At 39.9% G+C, this 26,473-nt stretch overlaps 1 protein-coding gene across 1 annotated transcript; it reads left to right on the forward strand.

Annotated features, from left to right (window-relative positions):
- The first annotated feature begins 5,364 nt into the window (after window positions 1-5,364).
- LOC116742950 (centrosomal protein of 78 kDa-like) lies at window positions 5,365-25,786 on the forward strand. The gene is given in 12 exon segments (XM_032610896.1): window positions 5,365-5,552; window positions 7,243-7,381; window positions 7,439-7,769; window positions 7,772-7,825; window positions 11,622-11,795; window positions 11,887-11,958; window positions 12,997-13,100; window positions 15,163-15,337; window positions 17,363-17,500; window positions 19,243-19,307; window positions 19,598-19,709; window positions 25,463-25,786. Coding segments are annotated over 12 exon segments (1,587 nt in total). The 3' UTR covers window positions 25,498-25,786.
- The last annotated feature ends 687 nt before the right edge of the window (window positions 25,787-26,473 follow it).

Genomic DNA, 26,473 nt, shown 5'->3' on the forward strand with positions numbered 1-26,473 from the left:
GACAGTTTGATTGTCAAACTGGAAACTTCTATTTTCCTTTTCCTCTTCTTTTTATCTTTCTTATAAGGTCTTCTGTCCACTTCCCACCGCCTTGGAAGGACACTAATTAGCTGCTGGATTTTTTTTTTGTTAAAACAACTATTGTTTTAGATTTCTTGTTGTCCACTGAATGTTATTGTTTTTACTGCCAAATGAGCTCCGGTGGTTGATGTAGGGGGTTGCTTGGGAACTTAACTTTTTCAAGTTTAAGTGGAAAAGTTTTTTTGTTTGAATTGGCTTTTACTGGGTGCTTCAAGATTTGCTCTTAGCTCTTTGATGGGGGACTGAGTAGCACTATGTTTACTTTGAGGTCCCAGTAAATAAAGGATCCTATGTCCTCCTGGGCACTTTATTGTGATTTTGCTGTGTGTGCTCTCTAATAGCCAGATGCAGATTCCAGGAAAATGACATATAAATGAATATAAATAATCTAATAGTTTTAGAATTTGCTTTGGCCATACTCCTGGTCTCATTCTACTTCTTGTAGCAGATGGCTTTAAAGACCATTAGCTATGTATATATTAAATATAATATACATATACCAATATTAAATATTATATTGGTGTATAAATGTAATATATTACTGTTTAAATTAGTGTATAACGATTATGTTTTATATTAACATGTATTTTTGCATAGCATATATTGTACACAAAATATATGACTAATGCAATATATTTAATATGTTCACTATATTAATATATCATGCAATATTGATTATAAAACAATTACATCATAATATATAAATATATAATTATTATTATCTGATATACTACATTATATTTAAAGTATTCTATATAACACAATACATAATGTATTATTATAAGACAAGTATATTATATAAATATAATACTTATATAAAGTATATATTTTTTAATTATATATTACACATACAAGTATGTATAACTATTTATAATTTTATTTATGTAGGAATCTGTTCGTAACAATTGATGTAAAAATATGCAATAATTTAAATCAAATGGGCCATAATCTCACTACCTACACATAACTACTTTTAAAATCTTGAACCCTGTCTAAATCATGCTTACATATCGCTCAACCTGTTTTTCTACATATGCACATATACACACATTTATACACAATATATATGTATACTACCCGTTTTCAGTTCAATGTATATAAATATATGATATATATAATTATATTCCTGTGCATGTATAAATTTATAAATGAAAGGTATGTGTAGGGCTTCCCTGGTGGCGTGGTGGTTAAGAGTCTGCCTGTCGATGCAGTGGACACGGGTTCGTGCCCCGGTCCGGGAAGATCCCACATGCTGCGGAGCGGCTGGGTCCGTGAGCCACGGCGGCTGAGCCTGCGCGTCCGGAGCCTGTGCTCCGCAACGGGAGAGGCCACAGCAGTAAGAGGCCCGGGTACAGCAAAGAAAAAAAAAAAAAAGGTATGTGTATAGGTATGTATTTCACATATTTATATAAATATATCATATAAATAATGTATGTGTATATAAATACATGATTATATACATACATATACACAAATAGACATTTAAACAAAAGAGACCTAAATAAACAGTTCTCGAAAAATAAAACTAGTTATGTCTCACTGTTTCAATAACAGATTATAGTTTTCTACTGTATGTGCTTCTGTAATTGTTATGAACAATTCCCATTTGTTGAATGTTAAGTTGTTTTAATTTTTTGCCATTATTAATGAAGCTCTGAAGAATATGGTGGGCAAAATTACTTGAAAAACTCTCCTAAAAGAAAAGAGTTAGGTATGCTAGGTTAAATGTAAACAACTTATTTTTAAGTGCAAGTCTGATTTTTGAAGTGTGCAGTAGAAATTTCCAGGACCCCTGAAAGAAGGGGGGGGACATGTGTGAGAGTTATAGCTATATTGAGAGTGGATTGAAGATCTTGATAGCTTAGAACAGAAGCTCGCAATCCTGTTTTTATGGAGCCAAATGGCAAATATTTTAGGCTTTGTGGACCAAAGAGGCAAAATTGAGCATATTATTTAGGTACTTAAGTAACCATTTAAAATATTATCAGTTAAAATGTGAACATTATTCATAGCTCATAGGCCATAAAAAATAGGCAGCTGTCTGGATTTGGAATAAAGGCCGTAGTTTAATGACACACCTGACCTGCCATAGAGACTTGTTGTTAAAATGGCCATGACCACATGGGAGGCAGGAGATAAGGCTCCATCCCTACTAGATGGGAAGTTAGAACTAAATCTATCTATCCCTAGCTTCACCTTTAATGAAAGGGTGTGCCAGTAAAAAATGTATCTGCTGGCAAAGGGAGACTAAGACCAAATTCTCTTGGCCTCTGCTCTGGGTAGGAAACAGGTAGGAAATCTTGAGAATTCTGAATCCCAGATCTGTGTTCACCGTGTTTGTGTTGCAAATTTATTTGTGGTCTTGCAAACAGAAGGTAAGAAATTACCTTAAAATGCTCCCAGATCGGTAGTATTCCAAACACAGAACTAAACACTCTCTGGAGAGGTAGACCTTCAACCCAGGCCTATAGCCTTCCCACAGAAAAAGTTTAGCTAAACATGAGCTCATGATCTAAATTTAAACAATAATGAAGAAATCAGCTACAATGGGAGAGAATCAGCAAAAACAATCAATACCAGAATTAGATTCCCAAGGCCATCCATTGAATGTTGGAATGATCAGGTGCAAGGCAGAAAATATACATAAAACTAGAACTGAAAAAAGGAACAAGGATGTTTTAAAAGACTGGGTAGGATCTTTAAAATATTTTTAAAGTCCATGTCGTTGATAAAGCTAAACACTCAAAGGTTGTGTAAAACAGCAGATTAATCATGGAGAAGAGTGAAATTATGCTGTTTTTAAAAATATGGCAAATCAGATTTTCTGCCTAATTATATAAGTACATTTCTCTTAAAAAAATACACATATTTTAAAGACTTATTGGCTGTAAAATAACTAAAGGATATTTCAGAGGGCTTCTCTCCAAAGAAAAGTGTGAAGTAGCAAAACACAGAAAGTCAAGGGGAAAAAATGTCAATATATACATTGCTATAGGGTGAAGTAAGCCTTAGGCCAGCAACAATGTGGAGGAGCTGACCCTTAGATACTTACAACTAAGCTGGAATCTTGAAAAAGTTCAACTATTTATAACTAAAAAGAGTTCTTAAAATTAATAACCAAGTGTTTTAATTGACATCAGAAGAGCAAAACAATAAACCCTCAGAACATAGAAAAAATAGATAACAAAGATATGAGCAGAACTTAATAAAACAGAAAAAAGTATAAAATTGAGGTGATTTAGTAAGTCAAAAAATATTCTTTGAAAATATTTTAAAAACACACTTTGATTAAGCAAAACAAAAACAAAAGTAAATAATACACAGAAAGAATCAGGACAATATTATAGCAGAGAACATATGAAATGCCAGTAAATTTGAACATTTATGTAAAGTGGACAATTTCCTGGCTCCTAGAGTTTACCAAAACTGACACAAGAAGAAATATATAGCTGGAGTTCTTTCACCAGTAAAGGAATTAAGTCAATAGTTTACAATCTTTCACCAAGAAAATAACAGACCCACCCAGATCGTTTGGATGGGGAATTCTATCAAACTTCTATTAAACAGATAACATCAGTATTAAGAAAGAAAAACTTCTAGAGAGTAGCAAAGGAAGAATGCTCCTTTATTCATCTTATGAAGTCTATATAATCCTAATACTGAAAATAGATTAGGACTGTAAGGAAAAAGAAATTTACAGGTCAAATTTACTTGTAAGTATAAAAGCAAAAATTTTGATCTACGATATTAGCTACCCAAGTTCACTAGAGTAAGAAAAAGCACGAGCAAGTTAGGTCATCCAATGAATGAAAAGGTAGTTTAATGTCAAGAATATATATCAATAGATTGAAAACACAACATTTTCTTTCTTTCATCTGTCTCTTTAAAAAATTGATAAGTACTTATATTGATCTCTCTTGTATTAGGCACTGTGCTAAGTCACTTACATATTTACTCCTTTAAGCCTTCTATTATCCCTGGGGGAAGGTTCTATTTTCCTTCCATTTCTTAGGTAAGACTCTAACCCCCAGAAAAGTAAAGTAACATTTGCAAGTTTTTGTGAATGGTCAGTGATGGGACCAGTACAGGAACATCCAAAGTCTGCGCTTGGAAACAGTGCCCTATATTGACACTCACATTACAGATGAAAGGAAAGGAAGCATGCACTTACCATACAGATTAAATCTCACATTACACGTTAAAGGAAAGGAACCATGCACTTACATTATAGATTAATACCCACACAACAGGTTAAAGGAGAAAAAAGCATGTGCTTCTCTCAAAAGTTGTAAAGAAAGCATATCTATTTCTAAATATATTTCCCAATTTCTTTTGCTTGTTTTCTGACCTTTGTAGTGCATTCTGCCATGAGGAAAATTTTAATTCTTATATAATTAAATGTATCCTTTTTTTCTTTGAATCTTAGTAAGGTGTTCCTCATGAATAATTTATTTCAAGTCTACCAGGTTTATGATACTTTTAGAGTTTCATTATTTTTTTACTTTTAACTAGTTGCTGTATCTAGAATTTAGTAATGATAGCCATATTTTCCCACTTTTGTTGAATAAGTTTTGCTACTGACCCAAAATGTCCATTTTATTTTAATCTCAAATCCCTTATGCTCTTGCATCTAATTTTAAGATGTTTCCTATCCCACTGGTTGTTTTGTCTATCTGAAACAAAATGCTACCTTAATTATAATGTAATTATAATATAATAAATGTAATTAGTAAACATAATACTATATATAATAAATAGCATAATATAAAATAACAAAATATAATTTACCATATAACAAGGTCAAAAGAGAACAAAACTATACAATCACTTGAAATATCCCCCAAAGGTATTTTATAAAATTCAATATTCATTTCTAATTTAAATGAAATAGTAAAATAGGGATTGATGAATGCTTCCATAGTAAGACGAAATTATATATCTAAAAGAGAAAGAGGTAAATGATAAACTTTAGTAACACTGGCAATAAATACAGGACAAGATGAAGATGCCTGATATAATCTTAAAGAAAAAGTATTATGTAACATTGTCTTTGCAGCACTGATGAGTTCAGTGAAAAGAAAATCTCATAGAAAAGAGTATCTCTTTCTTCTTAATGTGTGTACACTTGTCCATTGCATGAACATAACAACTTATGTAACCAATATGTTACTGATCTGCATCTGGATTTCTAGGTTTTCATGGAATTTTATTGTGCATAATTGTTACAAACTCTAGGACTTCCTCTTAGGTTTATATCTTTTGAAAGAAATAGTATCTCCGTAGATGGGTTATGTGGGCTGGCTGCTGGCAGACTACGGCTACTTCTCAGTTCTTCCCTTTACATTCCTAGTCAATGTGAAAACGGAAGGCAAGAAGGTCTTCTGTTTAGAGACTCTAAAGATAGGTCTTGGTGATAAAGTCTTGGTGGTAAAGGCTAAAAATATCAACCCAGAACAAGTGTTTTTCCAGCTGTAACTATGTGTGATTCCCTTGGTTTTATTCTGTAGAGGATGTAATAAGACAAGTCTGTAGGATCTGCCCTCAACGTGCTTCCAGTAAGATGAGCTAAGTCAAGTATGGTGGCATATCTAATTCAAGACAAAATATAATGGCTCCTTTTCTCTCATAGCAAAACTTTGTGGAGTGAATATCGAAGTCACTGTAGGCTCTTAATTAAAGGAACACAATAAATCTTGTATTGGAAGGTGGTTATTCTGGTCTCTTTGCAGAGATGAATTGGAAATTGTCTAGAAGAAGGAAAATTAGGTTAACCAAAGTTAAACTCATAAATAATTGAGCATCTGTGGCCTATGTTTCTCTTTGATCATAATTTCTCCCAATTTATAGACCTCTTTGATACCTGATTAATCATTGTCAAAGATGCAATTAACAATGATTGTTACTGTGTATTAGGTTTTGCCTGGACCCTGAAGAAACCATCCTAAATTACGAGCTATGATTGTCACTTGATCTTCTCACAAAGAACAATCAGAACTCCTTGTCTTAAGTGGCTTGGAATGTGAAACTAAGAAGTCTCTTAGACATTACTAGAGGACCCCACAGAGCCCGTTGGTGAAAGTTTGGAAAACATTGGGCTTCTTAAAATTAATTCTTGTAGTGCGTTACGAAAGATGACTGAACCAAAAGGATAACAGTGTTTCTGGTTCTGTTGTTAGCGTTTTCCATGGAAACATCACAGAAGCTTCTGGACTCAATTTCCTTCCCCATGTGTGAATGTCACTGAAAATATCCAACTCCATTCTATCCCCATATAACTTCAGAAATTAAGCAAAATGAAGACTCAAAATTCATTTCAAATAATGAAAGGAAAATATAATGTAGAATGGAACTGGGAAAATGTCTGGTTTAAATTCTGGAAAGTACCAACTATACAATTCTGGATAAATTGCTTAATCTTGCTTAGTCTAATTTAATGCCCATCTCACAGGATGTTATGATGATTTATTTAATATCTTTGTATAACATACAGTGTTATGTAACTTCTTCTTGTTCTTCTTGAGTAAATTCATATCTTTAAGCAACTCACTTTAAAAAATAGTTACTTGCTTAAATTACTCTTACCTTCTATTATCAGCTGAATTGTGTCCTGCTCAAGTTAATATGTGGAAGTCTTAACCCCCAATACCTCGTAATATGACTGTATTTGGAGATAAGGCCCTTAAATAGGTAATTGAGGTCAAATGAGGTCAAATGGGTGGGCTCTATTCCAATATGACTGGTGTTCTTATAAAAAGAAAATATTAGGACACAGACATGCACAGAGAGAACAAAGTAATTATTAGTAACTACGATCATGTCGTGAATGCATGGAACACGTCACCATTTGCCAACCACCGTGTCAAGTCAGCAGAAACTACAGAAATTAAGAGCTCTCCGCAGAAATTCACACACCCTTGCACCAGGTAAGGGACCACAGGCAGACGTTCACTCAGCCTCTCATGTGTCCCTCACGGAGTACACGCTCTCTCCTGGGCGGGGCGAGCACAGACACTTATTGGGAGTTTTACTACTTTTAAAATGCGTTGACACAACCACGTCTCACTGGATGAGTCAGCAAACGCTTTTTGTAAATCCCAAATTCTCCACACCTCCTACCTTTCGCGCTGCCCTAATCTCAAAGCTCCCGCCCCTGCTCCTCAGGCAGCGTCCCCATGTGAGGCGGTGCTGCGTGCGGACGCACAGCGAGCGCGCAGTCCTCTTCGAGCCCCGCCCCCACGGAGCCGCCCGCCGGTTTGAACAGCATCCCAGCGCGCGGAGGGCTATGAGGCTGGCGCCAAGGGTCGGCGATTCGCCGCGGGAGGCGGCGCGGAAGCGCGGCATGGAGGGGCTGGCCTAGCTGGGGCTCGTAGCCCTACGTCGTCTGGCTGCGACGCGGGTCCTGCGCACGCTGCGGGGCCGCAGCCGCCGGGCGGTGAGCGCCCGAGGGTCCGGGAGGCGAGTCGGGGACCCCAGGCGGGTGTGGGCATCGTGTCCACACTCAGCGTCCCCGAAGCCGCGCTCGGGCCGTGATCAGTCGGTGAAGTTGCGCTGCGACACAGCAGCCGACTTCTTCCCGCCCTGTGAAGACCTGTGCGCGCTGCAGGACTCAGTGCCTCTGCCTGGGGGAGGGCCTGCTTTACTTAACGCCGACCGCTTCCACGGGGTTGACTGGGTGCCACTCCTGAGCACCCTCTGCCCCTGATCTGTATCCAGAGCTTCTTCCAGCCACAGCTGGGCGAGACAGGTTTGTAGTACCCGCTTCCCGGGGCTGTCGTGTGGGCGCTGCGAAGCGGGGTTTTAGATGGTGCAAGGTGGAGACTGGGCACTAGAACCGGTGCCCAGTGCCCGGGTGTGCGTGCGCTAGACGGGGCGTGCGGCCTAGGACTCCTGCCAGCTCGGTGACCCTGGCCGAGTGCCTTAAGGCTTCAAGGTCTCAGTGTTCTTATCTGTAGCATGGTCTTAACAAGATCCACTCTCCGTGGCGGTTACAAGGATGCACTGTGTTAATGCTTCTAGACTCTACAATGTAGAACACTTAGCACAGTTTGGAGCATCGTTAATTGTTGCACAGATGTTACCTGGTCTGTTGAATGACTTTGCCTGGTACAGACCAAATCGATTAGGAAATTGATATATCCCAGCTTCATTTTCTTTCCATTAAAACAGGTCTCAGGATAAAAAAAATAAATAAATTTTTTTTTATAAATTCGTTTTATTTATTTATTTAGGTGCGTTGGGTCTTCGTTTCTGTGCGAGAGCTTTCTCTGGTTGCGGCGAGCAGGGGCCACTCTTCATCGCGGTGCGCGGGACTCTCACTGTCGCGGCCTCTCCTGTTGTGGAGCACAAGCTCCAGACGCGCAGGCTCAGTAGTTGTGGCTCACGGGCCTAGTTGCTCCGCGGCATGTGGGATCTTCCCAGACCAGGGCTTGAACCCGTGTCCCCTGCATTGTGAGGCAGATTATCAACCACTGCGCCACCAGGGAGGCCCCCCAAAGTCTTTTTTTCAATAGTCATATCATATAGTAGAAAGAGCACCGGTGTGAAGGCAGCTTAGGGTTTGAATTCCAGGGCTTATGCTCTCTGTGGCCTGTGCAGGTTACTTTTGAACTGCAATCCCCACACTTGTAAAATGACATTAAAAACCACTCTTTCTGAGGGTTCTTACAATTAATTAAGCACCTTATGTGTGTAAAGTATCCTGGCACTTGAATGAGTTGTTAGAACCAAGGGCTGCTGGAGATGATGCTTCTGCTCTAGGTAATCTCCCCTTCTACTGGGCAGCAGGTAAACACAAACACAGTAGTCAGTGCTCTGGAAGAAGTGAGTTCTGGTGCTGCAGAGCACAGAATCTTTTTGTTTTTTAATTTAATTATTATTTTATGTTAGAGTATAGTTGATTTACAATATTGTGTTTGTTTTAGGTGTACAGCAAAGTTATTCAGTTATACATATATCCATCCTTTTTCAGATTCTTTTCCCGTGCAGGTTATTATAGGATATGGAGTAGAGTTCCCTGTGCTATGCAGTAGGTCCTTGTTGATTACATATTTTATATATAGCCGTGTGTATATGTTAATCCCAAACTCCTAATTTATCCCTCCCCGCCACCTTTCCCCTTTGCAGAGCACAGAATCTTAAAAGGGAAAGTTCAGGGTAGGCTTCTTGGAGGAGGTGCCATCCTTTCTAAGGATAGTAGAACCTCCTGGGGTGGCAGGAGGGAGCAGTGTGTCAAAGGTTGAGAAATATAAGAAAATATGGCAAAACTAATGTACAGGACTGTAACTCAGGGTTTGGGAAAGAAATGAGAATTGATACTGGTAACCTACTGGGGACAAACATAAAGGGGCCTTGTTTGTCCTGTCAGAAGTTTGGATGTTTACCCTGAAGGCTGTGGGAAACCCTAATAAACAATAAGATGGACTTCTGGTTTAGAGGCTCACTCGGACCTCCATGTGGAAGGCAGTTGATTGGGTGCAGGGTGAATTGTAATCTAAAGGTCCCACTTAAGTTATAAAAGGTTGGACTGCATTTTGGAGATCCGAGAGAGAATGGGTGGGGCCTGATGACCAGCTAGAAAAGGAAGGGCAGCAAGCTTGGGTGACAGTTTACAGCTGCATCTTTTTGTGAGATACAGAACACAGTAGGAAGGGATTGGGGGTGGGGAGAGGATCTTACTTGATCTTCAGTGATATAAAGGAGCCTGGTAGACGGGTCTGGGCCCAAGTTTCAGATCTGGGCTTTTTGGGAGGACAGGTGTTTGAAGGCATGGGAGATACTTAGGTTACCCACAAGACGATACAAAGAATCATGGGTCTGAGAGTTTTTTAAGTGAGTGTATGTATATATATTATTTTTTTAATTTCATTTTTTTATTTATGGCTGTGTTGGGTGTCCGTTTCTGTGCGAGGGCTTTCTCTAGTTGCGGCAAGTGGGGGCCACTCTTCATCGCGGTGCGTGGGCCTCTCTTAAGTGTGTATATTTGAGGATGTTTATAAGCTGAGAGAAAGTAGCCAGCAGAGGAAGGGTGTGAAGATTTAGGATAGGAAATGATTGTTCATTTGTTTTCAAAAAGCTGAATACTTATCGTGTGCCTGGCCTTTTTCTAGGATCTGGGGTTCACACCATCTGTTATCTCTTCTGCAAGGACAGTTCAACTCATCCCCTTGGTGAAGAGAAGTCAGATTATTCTTTACATCCCATTCAGGTGTAGGAACTGTTCTGTACCTCTGAAGGGACTTTACTTAAGCAGAGTAATAAGTTAGAAATCAAAAGAAATTACAGGTGGAAGGGACCTGAAAGGCCACTGTACTTAATTTTGCCACATATTTTACATTGAATGTAACAAAAATTTATTGTACAGCCCATTCTCTTCAGAGTTCCTTCACTGAACTTCCTTTATGTCTTGCATCCAGTGGGGCTAGCTTGTAGATTTTGGCCTCCTCGTAAATTTGCTTCTTCATCCGTATTACATTTTGCCCGGACTATGGCAGAAGCTCCTGGGTGGTTTCACAGCCCCTGGGCTCTGTTCCTCTGTTTATCTGCCTACTCAGTTTAAGTGATCTTCTAACGTAAAAACATACGCTTAAAATAATGCTGCTAATGGCTTGCCCACACAGAGTTAGTGCATACTAGCTGCCTAGCATGTGCTCTGCACAGAGGCGTGTAGTCTGAACTGTGCTCAGCCAAGCCTCATGGGGCTCTGTGGCCCTGAGGAAGGGGAGCTTTTCGTGATCACTCCCTTTATCTAATCGGTCCTTCAGCAGCGGGGTGCCTTTTTCTAATCAGCGGAGGCACCCTTACTCAGCCTGTGGTAGCCCCAGGTCTCATCTCCTGTGGGATACAAGCCATGCTCTCTTCCAGGCTTGCTTCGGCCATCATCTCTACTTTCTTTTCTGTCTCTTCTCACACTTGGACCCCTGGCCTTTAGTCATCCCCACCTGCAGTATTTAATGTGCCCAGCAGGTGTCAGGCTTGAGTGTCTTTGCACAGATACTCCCTGTGCAGTTAATGCACATTGTACTCCAACTCTGCATAGCCTCATCTTTCTAGATTGTACTTCAGGGTTATCATGAAGCCGTCACTTAGACATAAGTTTTTGCCTCCATAGGAACCTCTGTGCATAAAAGTTATGTTTATTTATCTCATGTGGTTGAAATTTTGATTTTATACATCTCCCTCCTTAATGAAGACTTTAAGGGCAGGAGTCGTTTCTAATCCTTAGCACAGAATAGATGCTTTGTTTTTTATTTAGATGCTTTTTATTTATTTATTTATTTTTTTGCGGTATGCGGGCCTTTCACAGCTGTGGTCTCTCCCGCCGCGGAGCACAGGCTCCCGACGCACAAGGTCAGCGGCCATGGCTCACGGGCCCAGCCGCTCCGCGGCGTGTGGGATCTTCCCGAACCCGGGCATGATCCCGTGTCCCCTGCATCGGCAGGCGGACTCTCAACTACTGCGCCACCAGGGAAGCCCTTTAGATGCTTTTTATCATGATAAAATATATGGTTTAAATCACTCATTTTACAATAATTTTGGTTTAGGTTGTGACAGAAATAAAGTTTACAGAAGTCGTGTTCCTGCGATTAGAAATAAAGATGTGACCTTCTAGTTGTGTAAAGCTCTTAAATGCTGTGTAAGTGCGTCGTGTGCGCTAAGGAACCTGGAGCTAAGTGGGGTAGTTGTGAGAGAGAAAGACTTAACTATGTTAACAAAGGTAAGCCTTCATTTTGTCCTGCCAACATTTGATAGCTTTTTTTGGGGCAAACTAAACCAATAAAATTTTAAACTTGTTCTCCCCATTAAATAGATTGAATAAATCGGCCACTTTGGTGCACCTGTGTGTTGCGAGTTGTCCACTTGGAGATGGAGGTTTAGAAAGTGAGTTCTCTTCCCATCAGACTGGTCTCGTGATTTCCTACACACCATGTTACTTCCTGTCTACCTTTTCTTGGTGTTGTTCATGCCTGGATTGTCTCCTGTGCCTGCTCAAACCTTGGTCCATTCTCATTTGTACCATGGAAGTTTGTCATGCTGGATACTGTCAGAACTAATTTTACTTAAGTTTGTGTTAAGCCACAAACCACACATTTTGTATATTTTCTGTTTTTTGTGTTTGTATTTTAATGTTTGTCTTCAAGAAATATTATGGGAAGAGAAATAGCAAGATATAAAGAGCAAAAAAGTCATGATGATCTTTAAATTGTTAGAACATGTATCTACGTCATAATTATAATAAACTGTGGTATGTGTTAAAATAGGAAATATATGTAACGTCCCGTAAGAGCAGCAAACTCAGAGGTGTTAGTGGGGGGGGTGTCATGGAAGTAATCACAAAGCAGGTGACTGTAAGTTGGGGTCCTGAAATATTAGTGTGTGTTCCCTGTGTCCAGTAGTGGTCTGGAGGGGTCAGGAAACCTGCCTTCAATTTGAGGGAACAGAGGGTTTGAGGTTCTCTCTCTTCTATTGCTCTAGTATACTGCATAGCAGCTAATAAAATACTGGGTTTATAGTTGACATTTACATCGCTGATTGATCATCAAGATTGGCATGTATCATTGGAAATGAAAATAGGAAGAGTCTTATGCTTTTTAGGTTTTTCTTTTTTTTCCTATATCTGAAAAGGTATGTAGTATTTTACTGAGTGGTTGGGAATAAAGTTTGCAGTATTCAGTGTATTCAGTTTTAATATCTAAATAGAATTAAACTGCTGCTCTTAACTGGAATAACACTTTGTTACTGACAAGTTTTAGAATGCATCTGTTCGTCAATTACCTGTTTGGGAAGATTGTAGTTAATGATTTTAAGAATGTGGCTATAAACCTCCAATTGACTCAAGAAAAGCAAATAAGTCAAGATTGACAAATGTATAGGCTCTTCATCTTATTGTGTATGTGTGTGTGTGTGTGTGTTTTTCTTTTATTTGTCAAGGTGTAAAGAACTCTATCACTCTTAAGACAGTAAACTTCATGGGGTGTAATCTGACATGGCAGGGAGCAGATCACATGGCCAAGATCTTAAAGGTGGTGTTTTTATGTTTGAACTTTCATGAAAACATATGTGATTGAAGCACATTAATATATTGGTACAAATGGCAGTTACTTTTTGTCTTTTGATACCTGTGAATGCAGCTTTCGTTTTGTTGAAAGAATATGACCAGTTTTCAGTTTGGGATTCTACAATTTAGTAAAGATAGTCCACTTAATTTTAGAAATTAGAGATTTAATATATAATACATAATAATATTTTTATATAGTTTTAGTTACTGAAAACATTGATTGTGATACTGTCAAAAAACGATGCCATTATAGTCTTCAGGACTTAAATGAATCAAGTGTTTATTAGCTGCTGTAGTTTATAAACTAATAAAATCACTACATCAGCAATTTGTAAATACAGTTTTTAAAATAATGGCTTACCAACTTTACAGTGGTTATAATGACTGTATTCAGGCCTAAAGTTATTTAATAATTTGACATGAAGCCTTTTTAATAGTTTGATGGTGCAGATCAGGGATAGGTAAACTATGGCTGGTGGGCCAGATCCAGCCTGTCGCCCGGTAAAGAAAGTTTTTTTGGAACATAGTCGCACCCATTGTTTAGAAAGTTTTTTTGGAACATAGTCTCACCCATTGTTTAGAAAGTTTTTTTGGAACATAGTCGCACCCATTGTTTACATGGTGGCTATGGCTACTTTCACCCTAGTTGAGTAGTTGCAACAGAAACTGTGTAGCCCGCAGAGCTGGAAATGTTTAAATTTAGATTTTAAAAATTGAAGAATTCTTTGAGCCTATGCAGGGCAAGTGTGCATTGACCCCTGCGGTTGAAAACAGTCAAGAACTTGTGTGCCGAAACCAAATGGCCTAGGTTCAAATTCCCTTTCTCCCATTTCATAGCTAGTGACCATGGACAAATCACTTAACCTCTGTGCCTCATTATGAGGTTTAAATGAACTAATTTGTATAAATAGTGCCTGGCACATAATAAGTACTGTGTAAGTGATTGCTGTTATTTCTGCTTGCAGCTTTTATAAGTTATTGTTAATAGAAAAATGACACTAATGATTTTCGTTTTAGAGTGTCAAAGGCACTTTGAGTCTTTTATTTTTTCAAGAATGTAATAAGACTTTTTCCATTTAAAGTCAGTGTTCCCTATTACCATAATTTATTTTATGAATATAAAGAATTGAATGTCTTTAAGACAGTACTTGTGGTTAAATGTCAAACCATTATTTTCCCAAGGCACATCAAACTGGTTCTGCATAGTCCAGGCCTCTAAACTTTGTGTGCATACCCTAGGTAACATGTGAGATCTATTTTGTAATAGTTTTTAAAATAATGCCTTGGACTTCCCTGGCGGTCCAACAGTTAAGACTCTGTGCTCCCAATGTAGGGGGCCCGAGTTCGATCCCTGCTCAAGGAACTAGATCCCACATGCATGCCGTAACTAAGAGCCCGCGTGCCACAACTAAAAGATCTGGCATGCCGCAAGTAAAGATCTGGCACAGCCAAATAAATATTTAAAAATAATAATAATAATAATAAAATAATGCCTTAGATTTAGGAAAAGAAAATATTAGAACCTATTTGCCTTTGTATCATTTTTAAAATATCTGTGTGGTTTATAATGTACATACATTATATGTATAGAACTTTGTGTATATAATTTGTTAATAAATAAGATGCATATTAAAAAGTTTTCTTATGGGTTGCCCAGTCAGGTGTTTGGAGACCAGTGGAGGACAGAATGATGACATTTAGGGTCTCAGCAATGATAGAATTTAGAACCAATTCCCTGAGTTAGAAGATCAGGAAAATAATTCATAGACTGTAATTGAGTTGTCCAACTTTACATAACTGTTCAGAAACAGGTCATCCAGTGACTGGAATCTAATCACTGATGGACTAGAATGTGGGTCACTGGACTCGTAAAGCAGAACTGACTGTTTAATTTCTCAGCTTGATTCTCCTGGCACATATGCTTGATACGTGTGTGTGTAAACCTCTGACATAATAAGCCATACTCAGTAGGCACACCCTGTTTCCTTATTGAAGCATCTTAATTTTGTCCCATTAAATCTTTGAAGTATCAGACTACCAGAAGGCATGAGGAAACCTGGGCTGAGAGTCTTCATTCCAGGAGACCTGATCTTGACTGTATGGCTGGTTTGAGGTGCATCACTCTGAACTGCGACATGCTCATTGGTGACTTGGGTGCAAGTGCTTTTGCAGAATCTCTTAGTGAGGATTTGTGGCTTGTAAGTAAATTCTAAAATTGAAAATAATTGAATTTTTAATATGATACATGCTTAGCTTTTGGCATGATACTGTTGTGATAGGAATTTTTTTTAAAGCCTCATTTTTCTGATAGGTTTTATTTTGCTTGTCAACTTTCTCTATGAGTTGCATATATTCATTGTAGAAAATGCAGAGTTACAAGAGAACAATTACCTATAATCTTAATACCCAGACATAATCACTGTTCATTTTGGTGTATATAGTTTCAGTCTTTTTTTTTCTATGAATATATTTTGTACACTTAGGGATAACAAAAATAAAATTGTAGTATACTTGCTATTTCATATTCCTGCTTTTTTCATTTAATGATGTATCATGTAGTATAGCATCATATTGATGTCCCATAGTTTAATCAATTCTTTGCCGTTAGATTTAGACAGTTTGTTTTTCCCTGTCAGAAACATTGTGAATACGTTGTATATACATCTCTGTGTCCATCGGGATTGCTTCTGTAGAATAAGGAACTAGAAGTAGAATGACCTGAGTGTGACATATTTTTAAGACTTTTGATATACATGGCCAAATTACCATCCAGAAATGCTATGCCAATCTGTAGTCACCCCAACAGTGGATGTGAAGCCTGCCTCTCACAAACACTGGCTTGTAGCACTTGTAAAAAAATATAAAACTACAAAAATGAGTACCTCTCCATTTTCTATGCAAGTAGGATTACTCCAAATTTTATAACATTTTTCAGTTAATTTAGTATGAGCATTTTAGCAAGTCAGTAAATTTGCATCTCCTGCATCATTTTTTGTGATTGTTCAGTATTCCATTATATGAATATGCCACAGTGCACATAGCTTATCCTTTCTTGTATATAAGCGTTGTCCAGTTTTTCAGTTACAAATTGTACTCTGATATATATCCCTACCTATATCTCTGACTATTTCTTTTGGTTAAATTCTTAGAAAGAGAGTTGTTGGATCAAAAGGGTATAGACATTATTTAAAGGCTTTTCTTACAGAATCTTGGCTTAATCTGATAGGAGAATAACCACATTTTGTTTTATTTTGTATTCATTTGATTTCCTGGTGAGGTTTACTGGCTGTTTGTATTTGGCTATTTGGTTAATTACACTGTGCGTCCATTCTTCTGTAGTGAGAGTTTGTAGGGATTGTATCATATCCTGTCAGATCCGTATGTCTGACTTGCTATTTCTGTATGTCATGGGGGTGTTGAAAGACTGCAGTTACTTTAATGTGATGGTCCACACAACACTTAAAAAAAAGACTCATGATAGTTTCCTTTCATGTAATAGTTTTTAATACCTGTGCTTTGGTGATGATCCCTTTTGTTTAAATGAGTAGGTTGTTCAGCCCCAGAACTACTAGAAGTCATGATCATTTGTTCTGGTTTTTGTCTGACCTTTTACCGCGAGAGTTCTTGGCCATCATACTTTCATGATAGGTTTTTAGTATGTATTCTCTATTCACACATTGCTTGAATTTGTTATTAGTATGTATTTTCTATTCACACATTGTTTAAATTTGTTATTATTTGTATCCTCTTAGACTTGTCTTTTTTACTCTAAAACTAACAGTTATTACATTTCTTCTATTTTGTTTTCCCCTTTTAACTAGTTTCAAGTGTAATTTGGAGCTGAAGATCCTGATCAAAAGAATGCAGTGCATTTCTGAGCTCCACCAGGTTTTGCTTGTGAGGTTTACATGCCACTGCTGCCCTTGCTAATTATGAACTGAGATTCATTTTGTGATGCTTTTTGCTCACAGGTTATATATACAGTTATTCTTCAGTTCTGTAATTGTAAAATATGTTGGATGATTTATTGGTACTAAAGCCAGGGTTATCATTGCACATCCAAGAAGAGGTTTTTAAATTGGATTATGCATTATGTGTGTGCGTATACCTTTCTTTTGTTTTTCCATACCCCAAATTACAAACCTGCCGTGACTTGTCTTGGGCAGGACTCTTCGACACGTGAGAAAATGAGAGTTGTCTATATGTTAAATCTGTAGAGTTACTAAGTGACCTTTTGTCTTTCATCAAAAACACTTGACCTGCAGCAGTGTGGCCTCACCAGTGAAGGAGCAAAGGCTTTACTAAAGGCCCTTGAAACCAACAGAACTCTGCTTTTTCTGGATGTAAGAAAACATCCACTTGTTGGTATGTGGTCAGTTTTTAAAAATTGATTAACACATAGCAAAACAAAAAGAATTTGTTCATGTATTGACAGTTTTTAAAACTTAATGTGTTTAACTTTCCTCATTGTATACAGTTGACCCATGAACAACGTGGGGTTAGCGGTGCCGACCCCTACGCAGTTGAAAATCTGGGTATAAGTTTATAGTCAGTGGTTCCGCATCTGTGGATTCAACCAACCTTGGATCGTGTAGGACAATAGTACATATTTATTGAAAAATATCCGTGTGTCAGTGGACCTGCAAGGTTTAAACCCATGTTGTTCAAGAGTCAACTGTACTTTCCTAGTGTTGCACTTATGTTTTTAGCAGGTAATTTACTAATTAAAGTGAGTTATACTTGTAAATTGTTCTTATCCCCACTCTGGACAGAGGTGGACCTAGATACTAAACCTGCTTCCACCAAGAGCATTATTTCTTTCTTGTGCAACCTCTGAATTCTTGCAAGGAGTACTTTATTCATTTGTCAGATTCACAAGTAATTTTTTTAATATCTTCTGTGTGCCAGATACGGGTTTAGGCACTAGGGATAAAGCAGTGAACCAGACACACAAAAGTCTTGCCCTCGTGGAGCTTACATTCTAGTGAAGGAGTTCAGATAGAAATGAGTAAACAGATAAGTCATATAATTTTAGATAGTAGGAGGTGCAAAAATATCTTAATGTAAAGAGAATGAGTGGGGGCAGGTAGGACTCCATTGGATAGGTTTGTTAGGGGACAGCTTCACTGGAGAAGTGGCATTTGAACGGAGACCTGAATGAAGAGAGGAGCAAGCCATGGAAGAACTGGAATAAGCACATTCCAGGACAAGGAGGCAATGTGTATGCAGGCATGTAGGTGGGTGGAGTATTTAAGGAAAAGAAAGGAGGCCAACATGGCCAGAGTACTGAGTGAAGAAGATGTGGTATGACATGAGGTCAAGGAACTAGCCAGGGGTCTGCTCTTGTAAAGTCTTGAAGGCCAGAGTAAAGATGTGGATTATTCTATATGAGTAGAAGGTTTTGAAGTGGAAAAAGGCATGATCCAAATAGTATCTGAATAAGATGACCTGGTATAGAGAATAGACTTGGGGGGATAAAGAAGAGAAACAGGGAGACCAGTTAGGAGACTATCACAGGGGTCCAAATAAGAGATGTTTATGGCCTAGGTTAGGTTGGAACTTGGCAGCAAGTGAAAAGTGGTTGAATTCAGGTTGTGTTTTGAGGGTGTAGCTAACAAGGCTTGCCGATAGATTAGATGTGGGGTATGAAGGGAATAGTAACAAGGAGACAAGTCGTTGATGATTATGTGTGCAACTGGGTGGTATCACTTAGAAGAAGGGGGCTGATGGGAGGAGCAGCTTTTGAGGGAATATCGGGACTTTGGTTTGTTATCTTAGATGCCCTTTAGGTATCTAAGTGTCTGGACAGTGCTCAGACTGTACTTTCTATCCAAAGGTATCCAAAGCCACTTTAGATGCAAAATGTTTAAAGTTGACCTTTGCTGCTGCCAAAATAGTAGCCACTGGAGGCAGTCTGCAAGATGGCATCTCAGGTTTCTGAGGAAGAAATTAGAATACACAAAGGGGGAGATAAGTGTATAATTACATAATGTAGATTTCATACTTAAATTTATGGGAAAAGCAATAATTAGTTGGCTTTTGGTTTTAAATGGCAGTAGCCACTCATTGGGAAATAATTACTCTAATTTCAATTTATTTTACTTTAAATCATTCTGTGATGAAAACAGTTATCAAAAAAGGTCTCCAGAATGGAAGGAGTGCCAAGTCAGAGGTATATAATATGTTTTAATTCTCTCGGAAGAATTACTCTTTAATGGCTTGTTTTTCTTTCCTTCTTAAAAGAAAATTATCAAGGTACTTTCTGCCATCTTAAAAGTAAGTTTTTAGTCAAATGAAATGGCTTTTCTGTTTTTGAAAATGTTGTGTGATGCTTTAATTTAGCTTCCCAGAAATGCAGATTGAAGACCTTTTATTAACTTAAAATACCTTAATTTCCAATGAAGATCAAACCCTCCTAAATTACCTGTAACTTAAATGGCATATTTATCATTTCTATCTCAGTACCAGTGGATAACTTCTCCATCGGTGAAGGAAACATGCAAAGCTGCTAGACAGAAAAAGAGAACTATAATTTTGGGAAGTGGTCGAAAAGGAAAAGCTACTATTAGAATTGGTAACTCTTTTTTTTTAATGCTACTAGAACTTTTACCCCCTATATATCCAGTGTCCCAAAATTAAAACGGCCTTAATGGTTATTCCTTAACGGTTAATTATTTCCTTAATGGTTAGCTGTTAATATTATTTGTGGTTCTTATGGAACACACCTAGGATGTTCCTGACACATAGTGATTAATATGTATTAGATATTAATTTTATTATGATAAAGCTCGTGAAGTGACAAAATCCATATCCAGATATGAGGTCACCTTTTCTCCCTTTCTTGTGGGGTCCAGGCCTTAAGAAAGAGAGGGAAGCATGTGATGTGTCTAGTGACAACCCCAAAATCAAGTAGGCAGAGCCCTTGGTGCTTTACAGATATGAATACACTTTTTTGTCATCACAACCCTGTGAACAAACAGTGTTTTACAGCAGCGCAGACAGGTTAGGGTCAGGTGCAGCGGGGAAGTGGGATCAGGCAGGAAAAGAGCTTGGGGAGAGTCGGCGGGGAGGGCCGGTTCCAGGGCCTTTAGTAAGGAAACAACAAAAATCACAGATGATAATGACTGTTTTTTCCCAAATGCAGGAATCAGTGGAAAAACTAGAAAGGATCATGTTCAGAATTGTGATCAGTTGTGTCTAAATATGTAAAAGTCAGTTACTTTTCCATTCTCCAGAAATAACACTAAAAAGCAAGGAAAGATCCCATTTGCAATAGTCACAAAAATTAGTAAAAATCTAGAAGTCAGTTCAGTGTTCACCTGAAAAAGTTAGTGCAAAAGGATAGATGAAACATTTTAAACATATATGTTAACATTAATAAAATATAATGTTAACATATGATCTATTAACATATAAAGACAATGGCAGAGGGAAAGACAGATTGGTGGAAGAGTCCAGAAACTGGTCCCTGTTTACTTGAGAATTGTATTTTAACTTAGACAATTTTACAGTCTAACTTGACTTTTTGTCTAATTGACTGATTGAAGCATTGATAATTCATTTAAACAGAAATTAGATATTTGCATCACAGCATACACAAATTCTAGTCAGTCGAAAAGGTGCAAATGCAACTAAATGCAAGAAGCAAATATAAAATACAGGAGAGAATTTCTGTGTAAGTGCAGAGTACAGAAGCCTTCCTAAGTAAGCCATAAAACTCAGACGCCATAAAGTAAAAGATATTTAATTACATGAAAATTTAAAAGTTTTCTACAGTTCAAGACGTAAACAAAACAAAATGACAGACACAAAAGTTTGGTAGTATATTAACATATAAAGGTTACTGTTGATATAGAGAAGAACCCACAAATAAATGAAAAAGGATAACCAAATTTTAAAAAGGCAGGGGCTGGTTTCTACCTGTATGAGCAAGCAACTCAGAAGAAGCACAGCTGTCTACTAGACAAATGAAGAGGGGCCAACTTCTTTAGGAAATGCAGATTGAAACCATGGGATTTTCTTCCCATCTGATGGGCAGAAATTCTAAAGACTGATAACATCTGGTGTAGACGAGGGAACAAGCACACTTTGCCTACGTTAAGTGTAATAAATGTGTTCAATTTTGGAGCGAGGTTTGCAGCGTCCATCAAAGTTCAAAACTCTCTTGCTCTTTGTCCAAAGACTTTTACTTCTAGGCACCTGCCCTCTGCCAGTACTCTGCCTTGCACAGAAGTGTGCATAAAATCAGGCACCCGCAAGTCCAATGAGGGATACTTATGTAATGGGGAAAATCTAGAGACAACCCGGATGTCTTTCAGGAGGGGTCTGATGAAGGAAATTAGGATCCATCCATGGTATGGAGTAACGTGTGTGTGGAGAACGGGGAAGGTCTGTGAGCAAACTGGGAATATGACCTGATATATCATCAGGTCAAAAGGAAAAAGAGCAGGTGTAGAAAAGGACATGTCTATTATTCCACTTAGAAACCCACAGTGTTTGTATTTGTAAATACTGTATATGTATATATGTACATATGGAAACACGCATATATACACGTATACACATTTGTGTATCTGATCCTGAAAATGCACAAAAGGCTGTTAATGGCAACCACCTCTATGGAAGGGAATAGATCTTTATATTTTTACTCTAGTTTTCCTAATCGTGTGCAAATTTAGAGTTAATTTTTTATTGAAAAGTTAGGCAGTCAGGAGAGGCCTAGTGACTCTTGTGGGCTTCTCTCACCACAGGATGCACTTTTCGTGTCCTTCCTGTTTCTCGTTTGTCTTTTAGAGCAGACACCACTGAAATGAGCATCTTGTCATCGCTTGCCAACTGCCTGCGGTTTTCTTGCGCCCTCCTAACCCTCACCAACTTTGTGAGATGCTGTTTCGCGCTGAGGTGGTGCCTTTCCCCTCACACACAGCCCTCTGGTACCTTGGGGAGTCCTGGGGTTTCTCAGTGGGCATTCTAGAATACTCATCCCAGAGATGCAGTGGGTTTTTCAGCCACAAGCATTTGGAGAAAACTCTGTTCCTGTATGAATTATCGTCTTGGGAGTTCGCGATTCACCAGAGCTCTTGAGACGCTCTAGGAAGTTGAGTCAAGAAACCCATGTAGCCCTGTTAATTCAGGATTTCCTAAATTTCTATGACTGACTGTGGCACTGCTTCTCTAGTCACAACCATCCTTATCAGCTTCCCTGATAGACTCCCTGGGGAACGCTGCTCAGACTCTGTCCTGGAAGCTTTGTAGTCCCAGGATTACCCGCTGGTTCCACGCCAACCCGGGCCCCTGATAGTGCTCTGTCAGCCTGGCACCTTCACCCTGCCCCCCAACTCATTCAGGCCACAGGCACTGCCCTAGCTCTGGGATTTAGTGATAACGCCTGGGAGCCGTGGCTCAGCACAGCCCACGGCAGTGCTTGGCGTGGCTCACAGGTTTTAAAACACACAATTTGAGCCCTTACTGGAACATGGGAAGATGATTTAAATCCAGATGTCTTATTTCATAATCCCTGTGTCTCTGAAAGTGGGAGAAACAGACTGGGAGGGCCGTATGTTTCAAGCAAAAGGGAGACTGTTTCTCTGTGGAAGTAAAGAATGGGCCCTCACAGTTAACAGGTAAAGTAGGGAGTTTGTGCTGTGTCTATCATGTTGGGCCTGTTATACTCACTTATATGACCGTTGGGTCCCTATTGGCATTTGCATTTACTGCCCAAGCTTGAAACTCCCCAGTGTCCCTGTCTTGGTCACGAGCCCTAATTCTGTTGACCTAGAAAGTTCTTTATGGGAGCTTTCTACCAGGCCTCTCCCCCAGTGTCCCCACCCTCCAACCCCTATGTCCTAGTGCTTTTTCTAAAACGCACAACTCCTTGTTGTGCAGACCTGATTGCTCCTCATTGCTCCAGGATCCGATCGATCCAGTTCCCAGGAGAGCGTGTCCTCAGGGCCCTCTGCAGTCGGCAGTCCTGCCCCCAGCCAGGCACCCAGCACCCCAGGTGCTGCAGAGAACTTGCTGGTGTCCCCTGTGCCTTGGCAGAGACAGCTCTCTGCCAGATGCCATTCCTTTGTCTCCCCCTGTCCTGACCCCTCCCACCTCCCTTCATCTGAAACCATCAATCTTCCATCAGGCAGAGGTACTTGCTCAGCTCTGTGCTTCCACAGTGCTTGTCCTGTGGAATTTGAATTCCCTCCACAGCCCTCTTGCTAGGTTGGGAGCAGCTGATTCCCCTTCACCTTTTTCTTCCTTCCCTCAGCCCCACAGCAGGGACACTCTCGGGCACCGTGCAAATTTAATCTTCAATTTCTAGTTGTTATGACACTGTTGATGTGATGATACCATCTACGTTCACAGTAGGTTGGATAAATGTTCGGGGGATGACTGTAAATACAGATTCTTTTAAATCCAGGTTCCTAATTCTTCCCCCTTTTAATATTTTTTCCCCTTAAATCATGTGTCCTTTTTGCTGCTCCAGCTCTATGATTGGACTGTCACCTCGGGAGCCTGAGGCCTCAGAATATCAAAGACGGTAGACACTAAATTATAATTTATTTTTTAGTTATTTATTTATTTTGCGTTATGCGGGCCTCTCACTGTTTTGGCCTCTCCCATTGGGGAGCACAGGCCACGGACGTGCAGGCTCAGCAACCATGGCTCACGGGCCCAGCCGCTTCGCGGCTTGTGGCATCTTCTCGGACTGGGGCACAAACCCGTGTCCACTGCATTGGCAGGCAGACTCTCAACCACTGCGCCACTAGGGAAGCCCTTTGCTGTTTACTTTTAATGAATCCCACCGTTTAGAAGTGGAAGAATAAGACAGGATGTGTTTGAGAAAATGGAGAGAGTTATTACATATTTTCCTTGTTATCCAGAATAGCATGTCACCTCTTCTTCTGTTTGTCTCCTTTGGTTGTCAGTGGAAGATAATTTTGGCTTGCTCACTTTCCAAATCAGAAACTGAAGTCAAATACTAACGTATCGTAGATGAAACTTGACTCATTCATTTTTTTTGTGTGTGTGGTACGCGGGCCCCTCAATGCCGCAGCCTCTCCCGTTGCAGAGCACAGGCTCCGGACGCGCAGACCCAACGGCCACGGCCCACGGGCCCAGCCACTCCACGGCATGTGGGATTGTCCCGGACCAGGGTACGATCCCGCGCCCCCTGCATCAGCTGGCGGACCCCCAACCACTGCGCCACCAGGGAAACCCGACTCATTCATTTTTGAGAGTCTGTATGAGCCCTGTGCAAGGTGCGGAGAATAAAAAGACAAATTTATTGACTTCAGTAGATATTTACATAGCATTGAATGTGTTCCAGATGCTGTTCTGAATTCTATCAGTTATCTACTTTTGCATCATAGAACACTTCATGACAGTGACTTAAAACCACAGCCATTGCTTTGGCTCAGGATTCTTTTCAGTCAGCTGGTGGGGCTGGGCTCAGTGGGGTGGTTTCTTCTGCTGATCTCATCTGAGATCACTTATTTAATCAAAGTCATCTGGTGATCCACCTAGAGTCTAAATGACCCCCTTCATCTGTCTGGCAGCTGTTGCTGGCTGGCTGTTGGCTGGGCCTATTATTTCCAGCAGGCTAGCTCGGGCTTGCTTACATGGCAGTGATGTTTTAAGAGGGCAGGTATAGAAGCCACATGCCCCTTGAGGACTCAGCTTGGAAGATGCACAGCGTCACTCCTGTTGCAGTCTCTTGGTCAAAGCAAGGCCACAAGGCCAGCCCAGATTCAAAAGGCGAGGAGCACAAGACCCCACCTCTTGCTGGGAGGGCTGCAGAGAATTTGTGGCCATTTAGTCCTCACATCAGAGAGGCACAACAGAGAGATTTAGTAACTTGTTCAAGGTCACACAGCTTGGGACAATACAGTGTTTTAAGTGCTTTGAAAGCTGCTGCTCATTATTTTTAAATCTTACCACCACTATTCGGACCAACTTATTTTTTTTCTCTGCAGCCTTGTAGAGAAAGGGTCATTCACATTGCTGTGTGGCTGCCATGGGTTGGAAGCTTCATATATGTTATACCACTGAACTGTCATAACTAGTATGAAATGGAGATATTATTATTATTCCTAATATTCAGATGAGGAAACTGAGGCTCTTGGAAATTAAGTATGAGTCATATAAGAGAATGTTAACTCACTGTTCCATATGCAATAGTGGTCTCCCTAAGTAAATTATAAATGTCCTGGCACAGATCTTTTATTTAATCTCTTGTTTGCATCTGGATAATGGTTTTTAAAACTTTTCTGTTGCTGTGTTAATGGAAGTTGCACATTGCAGAAAAATAGCTGGAAGAAGAAACATGTTTTTCAGATGTCCAGTGGAGCCCCAGAATAGAAGCAATATGAATATTCCATTCCACGTTGGCAACATCAAAGGAGATGATGCTTTAGAAAAAAATTTCTCGACAAAGCTCTTGAACTCAATATGATCTCCCTGAAAGGGCATAGGTGAGTACATGTCCCATCCAGAAGCTTGTCAGAGAATTGGTTTAGTTTTCAGACGCTGAAGGAGACACATCTAGGAGCCTGCCCATCCTGGGGTAGCAGTTATTGTAACTAGTTGGGAAAGACCGTTTGTTACAGGGGTGCTCCTGCTGCTGCTTACAGGCCCCTTAGTGCGATTCCACGGCTGGGAGCATGGGGTGGGGGCCACAGCTCCTAGGAGCTTTTGTCAAAATTACCTTTGAAAATCTCTGCTCTGACAGCACAAAGGGTGCCATCCCATCTGTGGTGCAGCTGGCACAGCCTGTTCAGTGTAAGAACAGACACTGCTGCTCCCCCGAACATCAGAGACAGTAGTCAAATCTGTCAGCTCCATGAAAAATGTATGTTCTCACACATGAGAATAGCTGCCCGCTCCCTGCTCCCCGCACGGCAGGCTCATCGAAGAGTTGAGCTAACCTAGGTTACCTGTGAGCGTGTCGGTCCTTCACTGCGTTGGAAAGGAATTTTCTAATGACTGAGATGTGTGATGCTCCTGGCCACCTGCGGGGGCTTTCAGGTGGGAGGTTGGACACGATGGCCTCAGGTGCCGTGACTCTCGCAGGAGCTGGTGACGGGAAGGAGGGTCGTCCTGATGATCAACCAGATGTTCCTGTTCTTAACGGCTGCATCGGTGGTTTTTCTGGGTCCATGGGAGGGACTCGGGCCTCTCTGCATAAGGCTGTCACCATCGAAGATGTCAGAAGCTGCCAGCCTTCATGAAGCATTTTTTGGAGATGCACCAGCTATGAGCACATCCTAACCAATATACACTCTGCCCTTGAACAGTGTACAAAATTGAAAGTCACTTGGGCATGTCTTAAAAAAACTAAACAAACAG

The sequence above is a fragment of the Phocoena sinus genome, chromosome 18 (genome assembly GCF_008692025.1).
Source record: "Phocoena sinus isolate mPhoSin1 chromosome 18, mPhoSin1.pri, whole genome shotgun sequence".
Lineage (NCBI taxonomy): Eukaryota > Metazoa > Chordata > Mammalia > Artiodactyla > Phocoenidae > Phocoena > Phocoena sinus.